Source organism: Sebastes umbrosus, chromosome 2 (assembly GCF_015220745.1).
Source record: "Sebastes umbrosus isolate fSebUmb1 chromosome 2, fSebUmb1.pri, whole genome shotgun sequence".
NCBI classification, from domain to species: Eukaryota; Metazoa; Chordata; class Actinopteri; order Perciformes; family Sebastidae; genus Sebastes; species Sebastes umbrosus.
In genome coordinates this window covers 27,015,386-27,035,274 of record NC_051270.1, presented here as the reverse complement: position 1 = coordinate 27,035,274, position 19,889 = coordinate 27,015,386, and the positions used below count along the sequence as shown (strand labels likewise).

At 39.4% G+C, this 19,889-nt stretch overlaps 1 protein-coding gene across 1 annotated transcript in view; it reads left to right on the top strand.

The window, feature by feature from the left end:
* galnt18b (UDP-N-acetyl-alpha-D-galactosamine:polypeptide N-acetylgalactosaminyltransferase 18b) overlaps positions 1-19,889 on the top strand; it is a 95,549-nt gene that overhangs the window by 40,851 nt on the left and 34,809 nt on the right. The window contains exons 3-6 of the mRNA XM_037751686.1: positions 697-863; positions 9,270-9,453; positions 11,357-11,554; positions 13,084-13,198. Coding sequence (XP_037607614.1) covers positions 697-863; positions 9,270-9,453; positions 11,357-11,554; positions 13,084-13,198 — 664 coding nt within the window. The remainder of the gene's footprint in view (positions 1-696; positions 864-9,269; positions 9,454-11,356; positions 11,555-13,083; positions 13,199-19,889) is intronic.

Sequence of the window (19,889 nt, the reverse complement as noted above, 5' to 3'; positions counted from 1 at the left end):
GTGGGAACAGCAGTGGGATTTTGTTAAATTTGACAGGCAGAACTGGAAACAGGTGTTGCAAAAAAGAGTTACAATTCCCTACACATTTCACTCTTTACAATTAAATGAAATGGTCAGCTTGCCACAGTTTTTGTTACCACAATTTACACACTGTTATTGAGGTAATTGTCTTCTAACGCACAGAAAACAATATGATCAGGATTTTAATTTACACTAAAAGGACATTACTTGCAGTGTTATAGTCTGATTTTTGCAGCTTCCTCTCTGCATTTCCTGGAACAAGGCATTAGTTTCTTCTTGGACTCCTTATTCACAATTAAAATGTCAGCGTGTGGCGGCAGAAAACAATGTTTTAATAGGTAAAGAGATAGGATTGACTGATGTCAGACCTTACTGCAAGACAAATCATGTATTCCTCCTACACAGATTAAACTGCTCTACAGGTGCACCACTGACGCAGAAGCACTCTAATTGTTAAATTTCCCAAAAATCTGCTGGACATGGACTGGTGCCAGTTCTTACATTTGTACTGTGATTCATGAAAATAGGGTTCTGATGCAGTCTGCCAAGTAGCTGTGTTGGCATGAAATCTGCCATTACACTGCTCTTTAGGAATCAATGTCAAATTTATCTGTTAATCCTTCGGACAAGGTCTAAACATTGCCTCACCGAGGGCTTTTTATTTGTCCTCCACAGGTGCAGAAACCTCACTTATCCTTTAAACCTCCCTCAAGTGAGCATCGTGTTCATTTTTGTGAATGAAGCCCTTTCCGTCATCTTGCGGTCCATTCACTCTGCCATCAAGAGGACGCCCTCCCACCTTCTCAAAGAGATCGTCCTGGTGGACGACAACAGCAATAACAGTAAGCAGCATCATTTTATAATACAGCAATTGACCTCTCGTTAAACCTCAACCCCCCAAACAGTGAGTCACTGTAGCTTGGCAACCACAACGAGGCACGGCAGGACTTGGGTTTCTTAACACGATGAAGTGGTGTGCATGGGGTTGTAGTAAGAGAGATACTCTGCATTTAAAGTGTTTGTCTTTTTTTTTTTAGTCTTTCCAAAACCAAAAACACAAGCAAAAGTATATGAAGGGATTAAACAATGTGTTTATCTGCTCTTTCAAATTATGTTACAGCAAAAAACTAACTAGTTCTACACTGCAATACAAGAACAACGCAGTTTCTTCATTTTCATGTCGTCTGGGTCATCAACTGGTCAGGATGTTGACTGATGGGCTGGGACATGCCAACTTTAGCCTCAGTCTTTTAGCATGCTTTCATGTATGTAGCCATCGAGTGCACATTTAAAGGAACAGTGTGTAACATTTCGGGTGATCTATTAGCAGAAATGGAATATAATATTCACAACTATGTTTTCATTAGTATATAATCACCTGAAACTAAGAATCGTTGTGTTTTCGTTAGCTTAGAATGAGCCCTTCATACCTACATAGGGAGCGGGTCCTCTTCACAGAGTCAGCCATGTTTCTACAGTAGCCCAGAACGGACAAACCAAACACTGACTCTAGAGAGAGCCTATTTTCGCTTTTTTACGTTACCTGAAGGCCACCGTAGTTCTCCGACACACGCTGCAGAGTGCAAAACCGTGGAAACACCGGCTGCTCACTTTACCGCAGTCTTGGAAAGGGAGGAGTGAGCGGAGGGGTACTCAGTTGGTTGCAATCTGCAACCACACCACTAGATGCCAACAAATCCTGCATACTGTACCTTTAACATATTTATTATAAGATTCTTGTCTATAACGAGTCAGCTGGAAAAATCAAAAAGGCCAAAGACAGAGTTTCAACAAACTCACGGAGCTAGCGTTAGATTAATTATCGAGCTAGCTACCAGCTGCTGATCTGCCTGCAACAGTTTTCATTTCGGCCGGCAAAATTGACAGTCGCCTGCTAGAAATGAAGTCTACTTTTTCCACCTCTGTCTGAAATAAAGCACCCTTTGTTTCAAAAATGAATAAGAATTTTGACAGTAAATTAGCCAACGTTATGAAAGAGTGTAAAAGCAAAGAGGTGAAGCTCTGGTGCTTTTTTGACAATGGCTGTTAGATGGTGCTTCTGTAGCGTTGCCGCCATTTTGGACTGTAAACTCCAATGCGTCCGTTGCCATGAATGTATAAAGAGACGTCGGTAAATCAGAGGATGATTTTTTTTTTTAAGTTCAATCAACTTCTCAGTACGAACACTTAAATAGCCCTCATTTAAATCATTATGTCCTAAAAGTTTGATTCACTAATAGCTGAATCCAGAGTTATTTTCCCCAGCATAACAAACGTGCATCAGACAGCCCTGCACGTTCATATGACATATCCGGTTCTGCTAGCTGTATGGTGCTATAATAATGGATATATTGGCTGTAATTCATCTCTTTTATTATATTATAATACACCCGTGGGCTATATGCTGTAAGCCCGTACCGCGGTGGATGTATTAACGTCCCTGTTGGTGACATGAAAAAGATTGAGACTGCTCTCAAAATCTGTGTGCTGGATTTTTCTAACTTCCATTTATGTCCATCGCTCACTTTATGCTCCTCTGGGAAGCAGCCGGGCAAAAAAGTTTAATAAATAAATAAGTAAATAGTTATAATAGTATGCATATTTATAATATTTGTATTGTTCAACCCAGGCCAGTTTGGTAGAGACATTAAATATAAATAGTAGAATATAAATAATTTTGTTTGACTTTTGTACGGCACTTTGTAGATGAATATTTAACTGGCGTCATTATGGTAGTCGACTCCATTACAGTCCAAAATGGTGGAGGCGCAGGTCTGCTGCTGGGCGCTGGCGTTGCAATGGAACTTATAATTGACTTTCACTTCTTAGCATTATACAACCTTTGACGTTATCTTTTTAAACTGCAGTGCTACGTGAGAACAGAACGCTTTCCAGGCATAGCAACAGTAACTAAGGGGGGCGGGGCTTAGCTTTAACAACCTTGTGTTAAAGGAGGCCTAGTTTACATACCATTGCCTCATGTGTGGAGATATCTGTATCTGTACTGCTCCTCTGGCCTCCAAACTCCTGTAATGTTTTTAATTAGGCGGCTGTGTTCATTGGATTTAACCGATATATGAATAACACTAATTAGCTGCAAAGCCAAGAAATATGCCCCGAGGCACATAACAATCCAGCAAGGTGATGAAGTGTTTGTACAAATCTTGTCTGCATTTGCAACCCTAATTCCTACATCTGCATGCATTGGATGTAGTGCAAACAGTGTCGGGTCGAAAAGATATCCAGTATATGCTGACAGCGTGTAACTGCTGAGCTCTGTTCACTTGTTATTACTGGAATGACTGATGTGTGAGATCACTGATGGGTGACTTTAGTCTGCCATGCGAGGCACAAGCAATAGACTCGAAGTCACCTGTGAAAAGTGGACGTGGTAATTTACAGTGCAAGACTTAACTACATTACAAAGGCAGAAAGCAGGCTATAAAAAGGTAATGATAGTGTGCCAAGGTCATTTATAGGCAGTGCACTTAATCGGGCTGTGCTGCTGGTTACAAGCATTGAAACAGACGGGCAATCAACATGGGAAATACTGGCTTTGGGAAGAATATTTTTATCAAAGTCAATAATGCAAAACATGTAGCATTGCCTGGTGACACAGAATATAGATCACTAGCATGTCTAATTTATCTCAACACGCTGGGATTAGAATGACTCTCCCTCTGGTTGTTATTGACCAGAAAGTCGAATATATCCAACGTCATCTGTTTAAAAATGTAAAGCTGAAAACCCTAAAGTTTGCTCCCGCTATCACATTATTGGATAATCCCATCAGATCTCATGAACATATTTGAGAGCTAAGGAGCAGTTGCCTTTAGCTCCTTCAGGGACCCAAGTCACGCGTTGACATTTTGCTGATGGCATTTCACCCTGTTTGCCTGAGCACTCTGTCACACTGTGTCTGAGAGGCCTGGTGTTATCATTATCACCATGACTGTGAATCTTATCTGTGCTAAATGTCATTAGCCCGTTGACCCGTGATGCCGCTGATATTGTTGAAGGGGTCACCGTCCACAGCTAACCTCCCAGGCATCCAGAGCTTTACATTAGTCATCGCCCACTGTCACAGCTCACCTCCGAGAGGCATTAGCATGCAGGAGGACGTGTCGCCATCAAGGGAGAGAAGGGCAAATTGACCTAGCTGATTCCTCCTTAATTGGATAATGTCCCAAGCTGTGGCCCGAGAATGGCTCGTCTTTTTAAGAGTGGGGTTTTGAGAAGGCCTCGCTTATTAGACAGCGGACTTGTGATTCCATACTTTAACTTAAATGATTATACCAAGGAGTCTTGTATATGTGTGATGGTGAAGGATTGGACCCAGGATTGGATACAAGACTGGTGAAATCTTGGAGGAATTTACCAGTTGGATATTTTATGCACAGATCTTAACAGCCGCAGAGTTGTGTAAGTGCAAAGAACTACACAGCGACTGTGAGACCAGTAACCAGGCCAATGTGCCATCTGCTGTGCAAGAAGTAACACAGTGAGTGTTGTTAAGTTTGAACATGCGTGAAGAGAACGTACAGTAATTGAAGCTTAGACAGACAAGCTCAGCTCAGACCAGTGGGGGAAAATATCGAAGTACATTTTCTCAGGTTTTGAAGTACTTGTACTTTACTCTATACTTCTACTCCACTACACTTCAGAGGCAAATTAATTAATTTGCTGACTTTAGTTACCTTGCAGATTCAGATTAATAATACAACATATAATCAACAAATAAATGGTGTATTATTATACGGTTAAAATAAGATAACATTTTATTTATCGGGGGAAAGTAATTAAAATCACCTTTACCGGCTGCAACGTTAAAGTGATTTATTAAGTGGCTGTGTTGAATACTTAATTCTGATTGGTCAATCACAGCGTTCTGCGGTCTGTAATTTCTTTATAACAGACCGTTGCTATACATAGCAACGGTCTGTATGTATAGCAGCTATGTATACCGTTTTTGTGTCAAAAGATTGATTTCTTAAGTAACAAGCTGTGTAATAAGCGGGATAATGTAAAGCGAGCGGGTCATTGTTGTTCACAAGAGGAAAAGGAGGATTTTTAATCCACTTAGAAGTTGAGTTTTCAATATCAATATATTGTAGATTCAGAAAAACAGTATCAATATTCAGGAAGTTATACACAGTTTCATGAAATGTTATTTTGTTATATCGCAGGATAGGATTTGGCAGCTCACCGTTAGCTTTGCTTTTTATCTTCTGAGAAAAACCTTTGAACATTTTGGAAACGTTACTGGATTTACTGGCTGACTGCACAGTGATGTTAGAAACCTGTTTGCTTGTTGTTCCAGTCCACCTCCATCCCAAAGCCCATTGCTTTCCAGCTGAGCTTCAGCACCCTGAAAGATTGATGACTGTTGGCCGTGAGCCATTCCTGGTGTAATGAACTGTGCTTTATTATGATTTGTTATGAGACATAACACATCATCATTCTTACTTTCAATTCACACACACACATCAGAAAGTCTTAATTATTGATGGATTAGAAAAGAAGAAAATATACAGTATGCATGAGTAACTACAGTAGCTTTCCTTTAGCCAGAATTAAGAGTCCAAAGTGAAGAAATCGTTCTATTACATATGCTGAAGCTTGAATTAGCGTTTCTTAGACCTTTGATGACCCAGAGTCCCTCTGCTTTAAGTTCTGGATCTCTAATCAAGGGCAGATGTACATCTGGGATGTCTGCTGATTGCAATTAACCAGAAAGAATAGACAATCGACCACTGCTGGCTCTTCTGAATGTAATAGTATCATGCTTAACATAAATTTACTGTAGAATTTAAAGGCACAGTGTGAAGGTTTTGGCAGCATCTAGTGGTGTGTTTGCAGATTGCAACCAACTAGGTACCCCTACGCTTACTCCTCCCTTTCCAAGACGGCAGTAACGTGAACTGCTGAGTGCAAAAGCGTGGAAACGCCGTTCACCTCGCTCTGAGGTCATCCTTACCATAATAACACTACTTTATAAGCAACGGAAGTCCGACGGCGGCTGGAGGTACCACGGTTTTGCACTGTGCGTCTCACGTTACCACAGTTTCACAAGCGTGTCGAAGAACTACGGTGGCCTTCAGGTCAAGGAAAGCCCGCACCTCCAGACTCGCGAACAGTTTCTTTCCCTGGGCCATACGGACACTGAATAAACAATAAATCTGTGCAATATTAATACACTGAATGTGAATACATTTATCTGTGCAATATATCCTTGATGCAATATACACCTCAAGTGCAACTTTGTTTACATTTTATTTATTACATCTACCCTACCTATTTTACAAGTGCAATTACCTCTGTTTACATTACATCTATTTTTATATTTTATACTTCTAGTGTAACACTTCTGTTTATATGTATTCATTACATCTACTTTACCTGTTTTATTTGCTTTATAACTGTATGTGTTTTACCTGTTATATGTTTTATCTGCCTCGTTTAGTCTTGTCAAGTATTTGTTTTAAAGCACTGACCAGAAGTGGCAACTGTGAATCTCGTTGTATTTAATACAATGACAATAAAGTGTTCTATTCTATTCTATTATATTCAGGTAACGTAAAAACACAAAAGGCTCTCGCTAGTGTGAGTGTTTGGTTTGTCCGTTCTGGGCTACTGTAGAACATGGCGGACTCTATGAAGAGGACCCACTATGTAGTACGGCTGTGCAATTAATCAAATTTCAATTACAATTTTTGCTTCCAACCATTATGAAAACAAGATAATCATCATAAAACGTTTATTGTGTCGCATTCCGTTTCACGGAAAATGACGCTCTCATTTCGTCTTGTGTTATAAATCCATCCCCTTTCCTTTACAGTGGTGCGCTTTCGCCGTCTCCAACCACGAACCCCGTCTCGTTTACCATGCTTTGTGGCTGGGACTTTTTTGCCGTGTCATCACCGTTCATATCTATACAACCAGTGTGTTTATGATTAAATTGTTTACAGGAGCACAAAGTTCTTCATTGATCTAGCCTCTTATTTTGCTCTCAAAGTGCACCAGATTGATATATTTAACTTTAAAATGTACATAATTTGCTTTGTAAATTCATGATGTTTCCAAAGTCAATGAGTTAAATATTCATGATCTCAATAATGACAAAAATAATTGTGATTATGATTATTCCCATAATCGAGCAGCCTTAGATATGAAGGGCTCATTCTAAGCAAACGAAACACAACGATTCTTAGTTTCAGGTGATTATACACTAATGAAAATGTAGTTGTGAATATTATATTCCATTTCTGCTCATAGATCCCCCAAAATGTCACACACTGTTCCTTTTAATGTTGCATGTGTTGTATATAGTTTGAGTATTATTCTGTTCCTGGTGGGAAATAGCAGTATTTCTCTGAGTTTCATGGACCAGCAGCGTCCACTATAATGAGAAGTGAAACAATCTGAGATTTTATGAAATATTTGTATTAATTTCCCCAGCTGGTTCATGAGGTCTGTTTTTGCCCGAGGAACAGTTTAGACAAATTGAACAAATTCAAAGAGGTTTTGTGTCTTTGGGGCTGAGGTAAGAACAACTGCGACTTAAAGGTACCCTGTGGGATTTTTGACCATTAGAAGCTCTATGGAGCAACGCTTTTATAGGCAGCTCTCCATTTAGTTTGTATTGTTGCAAGAAAATGCATTCGACACATTTGTTAGTCCTAAAGGATGCACACAGATGAGTGTAAACATAGAAATCTCCACAGCTTTAACCTCGTCCTTGACATGAACAATCTGAATAGTGCTCATTCAATAACGTATTGACTCATTCATAATGGGCAGGCACTATTTACATTCTTAAGTGTTGCTCTGTGTTGCGTTGTTATTCTCTCATATGCCAGAAAAAAAACATTGTTAAAGTTAAGACTGACACTCCACATATGGGTGAATATAATTACTGCTTTCCTAACCTCTGAAGGGATTGCTGAAAAGATAGCAGATGAATCATTCCTATTCTTTATTTTTGCATTTTATATTGAAATTCATTGTTGTAGAGGCAGCGATTGATATGAGGCTTGTTAACAGCGACCAGGTGCCAGGTGTTTGCAAAATAGGAGAAAATAAGGCTGCTGAAAAATATTCAGAAATTACAGTTTGAATTAAAATAAGTCAGCGCTGAAGCAGGATGCTGCTGTGCAAAGTGTGTGATCATGAGGCTGTACAGAATCTTTGCGTGTTTGGGGGAAAAAAAGTGCTGCTTTAATCATATTTTATGCAGTACATCAAAGATACGGATATAAACTTAAACAATACAGCATCTTTGTACATGATCAGATGAACTACTTCTCCAACAGAACCTTTTTCCCAGTTTCTTTGGTTTGGAATATCAAACAGTTTTTCGACTTTATAAATCGACTCCCCCCGCCTCTAAAGAAGCCAGACACAGCATGATTTCACAGCAACTGCTCCCCATTCCCTTTAAACTCGAAAGGTACCGCCGGTTAAAAGTGAAATAGTGAGAACACAGCCAAAGGTGATTTATACAAGGCATCCTTAGCAGAAACACAGTGCTGATGAAAGTTTTATTTTTTTTCCCAGCTCTAGCCGGCTGATAGTACAATATAGAGTTGTGATAAAATTTTACTCACTCACTTTCTGACATTTCACAGCCGCCTCCAAAGAGTGGCTTTTTTTTTAAAGAAATGGTGATCAGTCTTAGCTTGAGATATTTCTTGTTGAACCACAAGGGGAACCTCTTATACATTGCTGTAATTTACTGTGTGTTTGAGAACATTTTCAGAAATATTGCTACCAGTCACGACTTGTGGGGAGAATTGTGATTATTTTTCACATAAGTAGCACTTACTCTTTCATCCTGTAGGGCATGACTCATCATCAAATATATAGCTCAGGTAATAACGGAGGTAAACTTTGATGCCAAACATTAAACTGGATGGACTTCCTCCGTGTCCTCCCCTCATGTTTTGAAAAGCATTGCAGGCTAAGTCCTCAATATTGCAATATCCCGTTATGACTGGTAAGCCCCATGGAGGTCTGCAGCGCTGGCTCAAGCTGCTGCCTCTTTGGTCCAGTGATCAAAGCAGTGAAGCAGTGAGCACTTTTGGCCTCCTACCAATGAAATACTGCCCACTGGAGGAGGACGTGACGACATCTTGTGGGTGGAAGTTTGCTCACAAGCACTTTACTCACCTCATCTCGTACAGGATCTTCAAAAACTCTTCAGATGTTGATGTACAGTTCGTGTGTGTGTGTGTGTGTGTGTTTTGTAGACGAGCTAAAAGAGAAGCTGCAGAATTTTGTGTCTGAGACCAACAGCCAGCATCCAGGATTCATCAAGTTGGTGCGTCATGCCAAGCAGGAGGGTCTGATCCGGTCCAGAGTGAGCGGGTGGAGGGCGGCCACTGCCCCAGTTGTTGCCCTGTTTGATGCCCACGTCGAGTTCAACGTTGGCTGGTGAGTCACTCGCAACAAGTGCAGCATGAGGTTAGCACAGCTCAGCACAAGAGTCCTGAGTCATATCACTCTGTGTGGGTTTACAGAAAATAATTTCATTTAAAAACAAAGAGTAGCTGTAGCCTGGCTCTTTTTCTGGTATCCTGTGTCTATGAAGCATTTATATGATGTATAGATATAAATATATATACACACACACAGAGTACATTCTGCACAAGATCACAACAATCCCTTGTCTGCCGGGGTTCTCACTCTCCACCGGAGAACTCTGCACTCTGTCCCAAATCTGTCATGAGAAACTTTTACTATAACTGAGCCTTTAATTCCTCATTGTACAAATGTCCAATTTTATGTGCAAACTGTATCTGCTTTATCGATCCAGACATGAACTTGTTAAAGCAATAGTTTGACATTTTGGGAATTTGCTTATTCGCTTTGTTGCCAAAAATACAGTAATGCCGAAGAGTATAGAAGAAAAGAGGCGAAATTCCGGTGCTTTTTTGACAATAGCCGCTAAATGGCGCTGCGGTAGCACTTTCACCATTTTGGACTGAAAACGCCAATGAACCCATTGCCATAGATGTACTGTATTAAGAGACACCTGTAAATCAGAGGACTTTTTTTTAGTTGAATCAACTTCCCAGTACGAACACCTAAATAGCCCTCATTTAAATTGTTATGTCCTAAAAGTTGTAAAATGTACTAATAACCAAATCAAACCAAAAGTTATTCTCCCTGGCATAATGAACATCAGATCGCTCTGCACGTTCATATGACATATTCGGTCCTACCAGCTTCCTGCTAGCTGTATGGTGCTATAATAATGGATATATTGGCTTTAATTATCACTTTTATTATATTATAATACACCCATGGGCTGTATGCTGTAAGCCTGTACCGTGGTGGATGTATTAACGTCTCTGCTCCCAAACAATCGGCTATCAGCCAGTAGCTAGTAGTGCTAGTAGCATGACATAAACAGAATTTAATGGAGTTGTAGGCTATTTACTAACACGCAGGGCAAAAGCACAGGACACAACCTCTTATACATTCATGGTCTGTGGGCTATTGAACATCGATTTAGGAGGTCCTTGACATGAAAAACTTTGAGATTGCTCTCAAAATGTGTGTGCTGGATTTTTCTAACTTCCATTTATGTCCATCGCTCACTTTATGCTCCTCTGGGAAACAGCCAGGCAAAAAAGTTTAATAAATAAATAAATAAGTAAGTAAATAGTTATAATAGTATGCATATTTATAATATTGTTATTGTTCAACACAGGACATCTCAGTAGAGACATTAAATATGACAATAGAGTGAAATAATATTGTTTTACTTTACTTTGCTTTTGTGCTTTGTAGGCGAACGTTTTTACTGGCGTCAGGGAGCTAATAGTCTCCTGGCTGGAGCTTCAAGTTTATCGTACAGTCAGACATGAGAGTGATATCAATTTTCTCATCTATTTCTCAACAAGAACGAAAATCAGCGAATTTCCCAAAATGTAGAACTATTGCTTTAGATTTTTATATTATATTCTTTTAAATTATTCCCTACAGTGGCAAAAACATCACACGCAGTCTTGTCTACATGTTTGTCATGTATTTAGAGAGGGAGCATAAATCACTTTGGTCCCTTTTGCCACATGCACATTAAATGACCTTTTTATGTAGTCTTTGCATATTTTATCGCTTCATATTTTGATAAAAAAAAAAAAAATCCATCAACTTATCAGATGGGAAATAATGGTTTGTCAGACTAATAAATTGGATTGAATTAATCTTGAGATGGTGAAATTGGTTTTTAAAACGTGCCTTTACATGACAGACATGATCTCAAAGGTAATGGAGAAAGCCTGTCAAAACAAATACTCAGTGAAATTACTTTCTCTTTCCATATTTGAAGGGCTGAACCCATCCTGCAGAGAATTAAAGAAGACAGAACCCGCATAATCTCCCCATCATTTGATAACATCAAGTACGACACGTTTGAGATTGAAGAGTATCCGCTGTCTGCCCAGGGCTTTGATTGGGAGCTGTGGTGTCGCTACCTCAACCCACCCAAGTCCTGGTGGCACAGGGGCAACAAGAGTGCACCGATCCAGTAAGTGAACACCACATATCTTGAAAGTCTGAATCAAATGACACATGACAATATGATTTTTTTGGCTGGACCTCAGCAAAGCAGTTATGTCGCATGCAGCTGGATTCTCGTGATGTCACGAGATCGCGTGAGAATCACAGGGTCACATATCACCCGAAAATCCATCTTGTCAGGCTTCAAGTAATAAAAAGTACCTAAAAATTTACTTGTCCTTCAGTAAATGTACTGAATGTTACTTTCTACCACTGGATCCAAGTAAAGTTCCCGTATCTTGCTTCTCAAAGTGAAGGGGGTTAGCCTCGAAGAGAGCATCAAAGTCGGCCCTGGAGGCAAAACAAAGTCTCCCTTGTGCTCCCCGACCACAGTCTGGAAGCTGAAGCAGGAAAGTTATCTCGGTATATTTTCTGTTTTCTGTTCAACGTTTGAGGCTGTGGGCAAGTTCATAAATATCATGGGATGCAACCTGGTTTGTTTAACAAAGTAATGCAAACCAGTAGCTGTTGTGTCAACTGTACGTTGGCAAGTGACTAAAATAAGACATTAACACTTAAGATGAGTAATCCAAAACAACAATTTGTTGAAAATCGCATGATTAATAGTTGAACTTATTAAATTAAAGGTGCAGTCAACGATTCTAATCCAATACACTTTTTTTTTTTTAATTCGGCGAATATCTCCTCACGGTCCGCTAGCTGTCCGTTATGTGTGCACGCTTAAAACGAATCTAATGTATGACATCATAAAGTTTGAATTATGTAAGCATAAATGATTACTAACAGTTAATTTGTCCATTTGTACATGGTGCTTTGTACTTGATGTCACTGAGCTTGGTACTAATGAGACAACTGAACGCATCTTGTTTGAAGCATTAAGTATTTGATGTAAAGTTTATCAACCTTTTTAATCTGTAGTTTGGGATTTATCCTAAAATTATTATTTCTGTCAATGTGTACTTTATTTATTATTATTTATTTTATTTTAGTATATATATTTTTTTTTAATCTATTTTCTTTTCTTTTTTTCTTCCTTTTTTTAATTTAAATTTTTGTTTTTTGTTCTTTATCCTTCTTGCATCAGCAATGGTTGGGTGGGAGGGGGCTTTTGGGGAAAAATACCAAAATATGGAAGGACAATCATTTACATTTGTGCTTTACCAACCATGTTATGTGATATGCCACTTCAGTACACTTGAAGAACAGATATTACTGGGACCACGAAATAAAATTGCAGATAAATATTTAATATTCAGGAATTCACATTACAGACACGACCACGGACTATCCCTGTAATAACAGGGACATACATTGCCCACATACGGTCCAGCCATATACCTGGTTTCAATCTAGTCTAAAGTAACAAATGTCCTCCCTCCTAAAAGGGTAATTCATGCAGCATCCATGAACAGATTACATGTTGTGCAAGGTCACAGTTCTCTTCTTGTCCCTGCTGTTACTATAGCAACTGTGCCAAGCTAACATTACCTGCAAAAGACAAACAAAACTGATCTTCATCATCTATAATCCCCTCAGGAGCCCGGCCCTGATTGGCTGCTTCGTGGTGGATCGGCTGTACTTCGAGGAGATCGGTTTGCTGGATGAGGGGATGGAGGTGTATGGGGGAGAAAATGTGGAGCTGGGCATCAGGGTGAGTAATAACTTCACCCCCCGAGGCCACGGGCCATTGTTCATCCAGGTAATGTGTGGGAAATTATCTATGATAATGACACTTAATGGCTGTTGGGTGCAAGGTCACTGAGAGCCTCATTGTCTTCTTTTTACTAAACGCATTGAAAGAGCATCATTTGGCTGCAAGCGATGTGTTAAAAAAATGGTGTACATGTAGAGTGACAGTTAGTAAATAGAGGAGGAGTAGAGAAGAGGACAGTGAAAGGTCAGTGTTAAAGACAGTGCTTTTGATGATGATACTAATTTAGTTGAATGTAATTTATCCTCAGAGCTCCATTAAGAATATAGTACTGATGTTTTTTTATATTCCACGAAAAGGCCAAACCCAACAATGCGTTTTATCTCTCTTTACTCTTCGACTTCCCTACTCTGTCAGGGACACTCTCACCAAACTGAAGACAAAAGCAAATATATTATTGACAAAACAATCTAACCTCAAGGTCTATTTAACATCAGTAAATAGTGCATGTGTTTGGGACTATTTTCAGCCGCGGATTAATACACATTTGGTGCTCTCATGAGTATTTAAAGCAGCAGGACAGCGTATGTGGGATTGAGTCAATGTACTGTAAACTACAGTACCCAGGGCCAGGGATTTAGAAATAATGAGACCATAGCCTTTTCTTAATATTATTATCTAGATTTTTCATACTTTCTAAATGGGCAGCATGGTGATGCACTTCTCCAGATTAGGTTAACTGTTGACTCTAAATTGCCCGTAGGTGTGAATGTGAGTGAATAGTTGTCTGTCTCAGCCCTGTGATTGACTGCCGACCTTTCCAGGGTGTACCCCGCCTTTCGCCGGTTCCAGCCTCCTCGCGACCCTGTAAAGGAGAAACGGTTATGGATAATAGATGGATTTTATTAATTTGGTTACCAGTTAAATTAGATTTTCTGTAAATGTTATTTCCCAACATGAAGCTCGTCAAAGCCCTCTCCACACTGCCAGGAATGAAGTCTTTAATATTTGTATTTTAAAAAATGTCTTTATTGACCTAGAAAATAGTCAATTTCTAAAATACTGAGTTTAGAGATACTTAAATCAGCCTATGAAATACTATGACATTTTTAATTGCAGAATGTAAGCTCAATCCGGGTTACTAAAACCCTAAATAGTCAACATCTTTAACATCGTTGTTCATTGATGTGATTATTTTGTGTGTGTTTTTGGGCAAGAATGGAGGTCACAATGGCAAAGATTATCAGGGTTACACCGGCAACCAGCAGAAGATTAACCCAAAAGCACGACTCACAGACGAAAACAATTGTCTTTACTATTCAGCGTAATAAACAGGTAACTGTCCAGGAAAGACAGACAACGGTATCAAAAACACAAGGCAGAGACTTAGTCAACAAATACAGAACCAAGGTCATTAACACGAGGAACAACTATTGTACATATTGTATAACTTTTATTATTCTAGGATGCCTAACAACATCTGGCAAAGAGACTGCCGATGAAAACTAGCCTCTAGGCTAACTCGGGTACATTTACATTTGTTTGAAAGTTGATTAATGTACATTGTCATTGCACATTAAATTAAATTAAAATATACTGGGAAGATAATCACTGGAACTCTCACTAAAACAGTAAAGACCAACTGGCACAGACAAAGGGGAGCACACAGATGCTATTTCAGGCGTTGGCTACACAGACATTACTTGTTACTAGGATAATTTCATTCTTAGTTTTGGTCTCTTCATGGGATTTATTGACAATAAGAAAAAATACAGAATATCACCAAACAGAGTAACTAATGTAATACCAATACGTACCTGCTTTGAGATGAACAGTGAACACAGTACAGGAAATGATCCTTTTGCAAATGTACCCGGAACACACTGTGACGGGCTCTCTAGTGTAGTGTTAGAATAAATAATCACTACTAATTAAAGTTGAAGTCTGAATGATCACCTTCGTTCCGCGGTGATCCCACTGAAGCTCATGTGAGAGTTATAGGACTCAAAGTCATTGTTACTGTTAACAGGGACGTGTGAAGAGAGCGCTGACATTGTTCAGAGCAGACAGAAGCACTGTGTCAGTACTTGCGTTGCATTCCTCTCACACTGCTAGACTTCATTTGTACGCCATCACCAGTTCTGACTTGGATAAAAATCCGTCTGTGTGATGTTCAGTTCAGCAGCAACACAAGCAGATGGGCCAGAGGAAGAACAGCCCTCGTAGGGATACCTAATGATAGCATACATTAATGCAGCTATCAGCCCGCTCAATAACAGCAAGAAGCGAGGGACAACTCCTCCTCAGCGCAACCCTGATGAGATTGCACTGTGAGAAAAGGAAATGGAGACGATCTTACGACAGGGCGCCGAATGTGGAATTATCCATCCTCGCTAATGACTGAGATGCAATCATCAGTAAAGAAGGGAGATTAGTCCCGTAAGTCATTTTCCTCCACAAATTACATGCTTTTAGAGTTCCTGGGCCTGATAATAACGATTGCTTTATAGCTGGACACATTGATGATTTTGTCACATCTATTATAAACCCTATGTATAAACAGTTTGATTAATCATTTTTGCTCTGTATGTTAGTTTTGAGTTCAGTGTTGCTCTCCGTGTTGTTTACTTGTGTGTTGGACTGAAGGAACTCGTCCTTGCCTGGAGGTTAATGTGGTTTAGAGTTCAGTAATGCTTCTGAAACAGAGGGTGACAGTGAGCTGAGGGCTACAAGGCTGGTGCACCCTGGCTTGGCCCCAGATTAGCAGTCCCATAGAGCCCCAGCAGGTTCCGTCTGTCTGTCCGTCTGTCTGTCTGTCTGTCTGTCTGTCTGTCTGTCTGTCTGCAGCGTATTGGTCATGCCTCCAGACCACCTGCCAGCACACAGACTGGCTGCTGCTGACGGATCCTCTGAGACACACTCAAACCAGGCCAACAGCTCCAGGCGTTGGCTGAGGCTTGAAAGGGATGTCCTGGGTAGTATGAGGGTGAAATGAACCGCTGCTCTCTGTTCACATTTGGTCACAAAGTGGAAGCTGAATATTTCTGTCATTATGTGCAAGAATTGTCATTCTGATCCGGCATAATGACAGAAATGTTTCATCTATATTGTGTCTCCTTATGTCCGAGTCCAAGAGAGTAATAACCTAGTTTTTTATGTCCGAACCGACCCGAGCCTGACGCAGTTAATTTAAGCTTAAGCACTGAATTTGTCACGTAAATAATAAACCCCAGCAGTAAACAACAAGTAGCCCAACACAGACAGTAGTTCCATAATTTTTATTTAATTGAAATTGAATTTTCCCTCAGGGGATCAATAAAGTATATATGCCTACTTCTTTTTTCTTTATTTTTACACTATAATTTCACTAAAAAGAAATTGAAGCACCGTGTAAAGTAGGCCGAACCCGAACTTCATTTGTGAATGTTTGTCCAAACCCGGCCCGGATATCCACACTCAGATATTCCTGTAAAATCCTGTGTGAATTAAGCAGACATTTATTTTGAAAGGTACATTTCAACACAGTGTTTCAGTGTTATTTTTGCTATGCTTCATGAAGAGCTGTCACTATACTTTTATGGGAGTAAATCAGAGCTGCAACGATTAAAGCTGCAGTGGGTAGAATGTTATTTCTATAAACGGTCACTATATATCCTGACAGTGGTGCATGAGACAGGTAATCTGAAAAAAATCATGTGCCTCTGTGTCCTCCGGTGCTCCTAATGGCATCTGCAAGGAGGCCGGAGGAAAACAACCAATCAGAGTCAAGCTAGAGCCTGCCGTCTCTGAGCAGCTGTCAATCACTCGCAAACTCCGATCCAACGGTCAAACTAGGCAGCGCTGATACAGTTACAGCTAAACACTTCGCTACAAGATGTTTCTGAAAACATTTTAGGTGAGAAATAGGCATTACAGTAACAGAATATTGATTCATATTTGATCAGCGCTGCCTAGTTTGACCGTTTGATCGGAGTTCAGGGGTGATTTACAGCTGTCTCCGTTGAATGAACAGCCAATAGAAACGCTCTCTCTCTGAAATGACCTGTGATTGGCCAAAGTCTCCCGTCACAGGCTAGATTTTTAAAGCCTGAAAACAGAGCCATGAGGAGGTGCAGAAGTCTAGTTTTCTCTCAGAACACTTGAATTACAATATGCTGAAAGGTTATTATAACATTTTTGCCCAGTGATGCCAAAACTTTCTGCCTAATACAGGTTTATTGGATTTGTTGTCAACTATTAATTAATCACCAAAATCGATTAATCAGTTTGAGTAATTTTTAAGAAGAAAAAAAGTTTAAAATCTCTGATTCCAGCTTCTTAAATGTGAATATTTTCCGGTTTCTTTACTCCTCTACGACAGTAAACTGAATATCTTTGAGTTGTGGATAAAACAAGACATTTGAGGACGTCATCTTGGGCTTTGGGAAACACTGATCGACATCTTTCACCATTTTCTGACATTTTATAGACCAAACAACTAATTGATTAATTTAGAGATTAATTGAAAGATTAATTGACAATTAAAGTAACCGTTAGTTGCAGCCCGGGAGTAAATGTGTATGAGTGTAGAATTCGTACACTCTCCTAGAGATGAATCTGGATTGAGGGCTCCAGCCTGTGGAGGTTTGACAAAACAGTTCATTCTTTTCACCACCAAACCTGTCATAACCAATTTATTTGAGACTGAACAACTTTCACATTTGCATCTGTCGGAAAGGGGGCAATTGTAAACTAAAATACCTGGGGTTTCACTGACAGTGAATTTGTATGATTCTACCTCCGCATTAATGGCAGCGGCGTGAGGGAGCACAACATATAAATCCGCTGGCAGATTCGTCTACAGAGGAGAGCGTATGTGTTGCATTTTCACCAGCTTTACTTCCTGTTTTAGTCCTGAACATTTATCCAACAGAGACCTTGTGAATGCAGAGAATTTATGATGATGCCATCTGTGGCAGTAAATTGGGAAGCGTGGTCCTTGTCCATATAAAACACAGCGCAGAGTTACAGTACCGGCTGTCTGTTTGAGCTTCAAGTCACAATGTGGTGATTTGTTGTTGTGGTTTTTAGATGGATGTGGAGCAAATCTAAGATATAGTTTTTTGTGCAGCGGTCATTCAAGTCAGACTGTACGGTGGAGCAGACAGCAAATTGAACAGGACCCTGAAACTGAATTATAATACAAATGATTTCCCCAAACACCTGTGAATGCTGGGTGCTGTGCCAGTGAAGCACAGCGTGGAACAATGCATCACAAAAACACCAAAGCAGACATCATCACTCTCAGCCAGTGCCAGGAAGGTTGTGTTGAGAAATGAGGATCATTCAGGGCCATGAAAAACAATTATGAGATGGGCTTTGTGCTCAGTATTTATGGAAGTGGCAATAAAACACCATTACTGTCATAATAATGATTTACACACATAGATTTCACCCTAATATTCAGCATGCAATTTGTATTCTGTATAAACAACGTGTATTATTGTCTGTATGAGCATTTTAAATAGCAAAGCACAGATAGTACATAGAAAAAAATAAAAGACCAGGTCCTCACAGTGACACATTATTATGCTATAATATTTACAGTATTGTCATTAATCAGACTTTGGCAGCTTGCACAATGCGATCAACTGCCAATTAAAAAACAATCCATGCACACATTAAAAGTTGATCTATTGCTCTGAGCAAATAAATCTGCTGCACTTTTATAATTTGATAGAAAGTGTTATATATATGTGTATAAGGTATAAATAAATTCACACTCATATCACAGCAGTGGTACAACATGATGTTTAACATTTAAATATCTAAATATGCTTTTTAAAACAGGCTCACTTAACTTTAACCTCTTAACTTGTTTGTCTTAATTGCAGTATATTGTTTATAATAACCTTATTTAAAGCACATTTCAAGTGAATAAAACTAAAACAGCAGACATGACCACTTTCACTCATTATTAACAGTAACCATGAATAAATGACTGATGTCTCTTGTTGATCTGAAGTGTACATGAACACTGTCAGAAAAAAAACATAAAGCTGCATTAAAATGTCATGATTTGGCTTTTCCCATCATTTGAACGGTACAAAAGCTTCAGCGTTCGGTATAATCATACAGGGCAAGCACCACAAGTTGTGCCATAATGACTCTGAATGTGTAATTGTAGAAGAGCACTGAGACCAGTGTGCTGCTGAAAATCTATTGAACCCTGCTGCGTAATCTCAGACCAACAGCACAATCAATGAGGAAGTCTTTTGTCCGACAGAGGTAATGTGAATGGTAATGTAGCCCTCCAGTATAATCATAAGAAATAACACAGCTTCATGCAATATAAAACCAGCATAGTTAAATATGGTAATGCTGTTGGACCATAATTAAATCCTAAAAAACAACAGTGGTTCACACAGTAACTAGAAGGACGAGTGTAATATTACTACAGTGTTTCCTATAATGTACTGAAAAGAAATATAAACATTAACATTAACAGTAAACAGCTATGAGTTGCCAGACTTCTAACAAACAACAGTCCACTTATTTAACACTGATGAGCTTCTTTACTCTGCCTCATTTGTTCTACAATTGATTTTAAGATTATTTTAATTACCTACAAGGCTTTAAATGGCAGAGCTCCAGACTACATTGCTGAACTTAACTAAACTAAACTTTTAAAACAAATTATGTTTGTACCTAT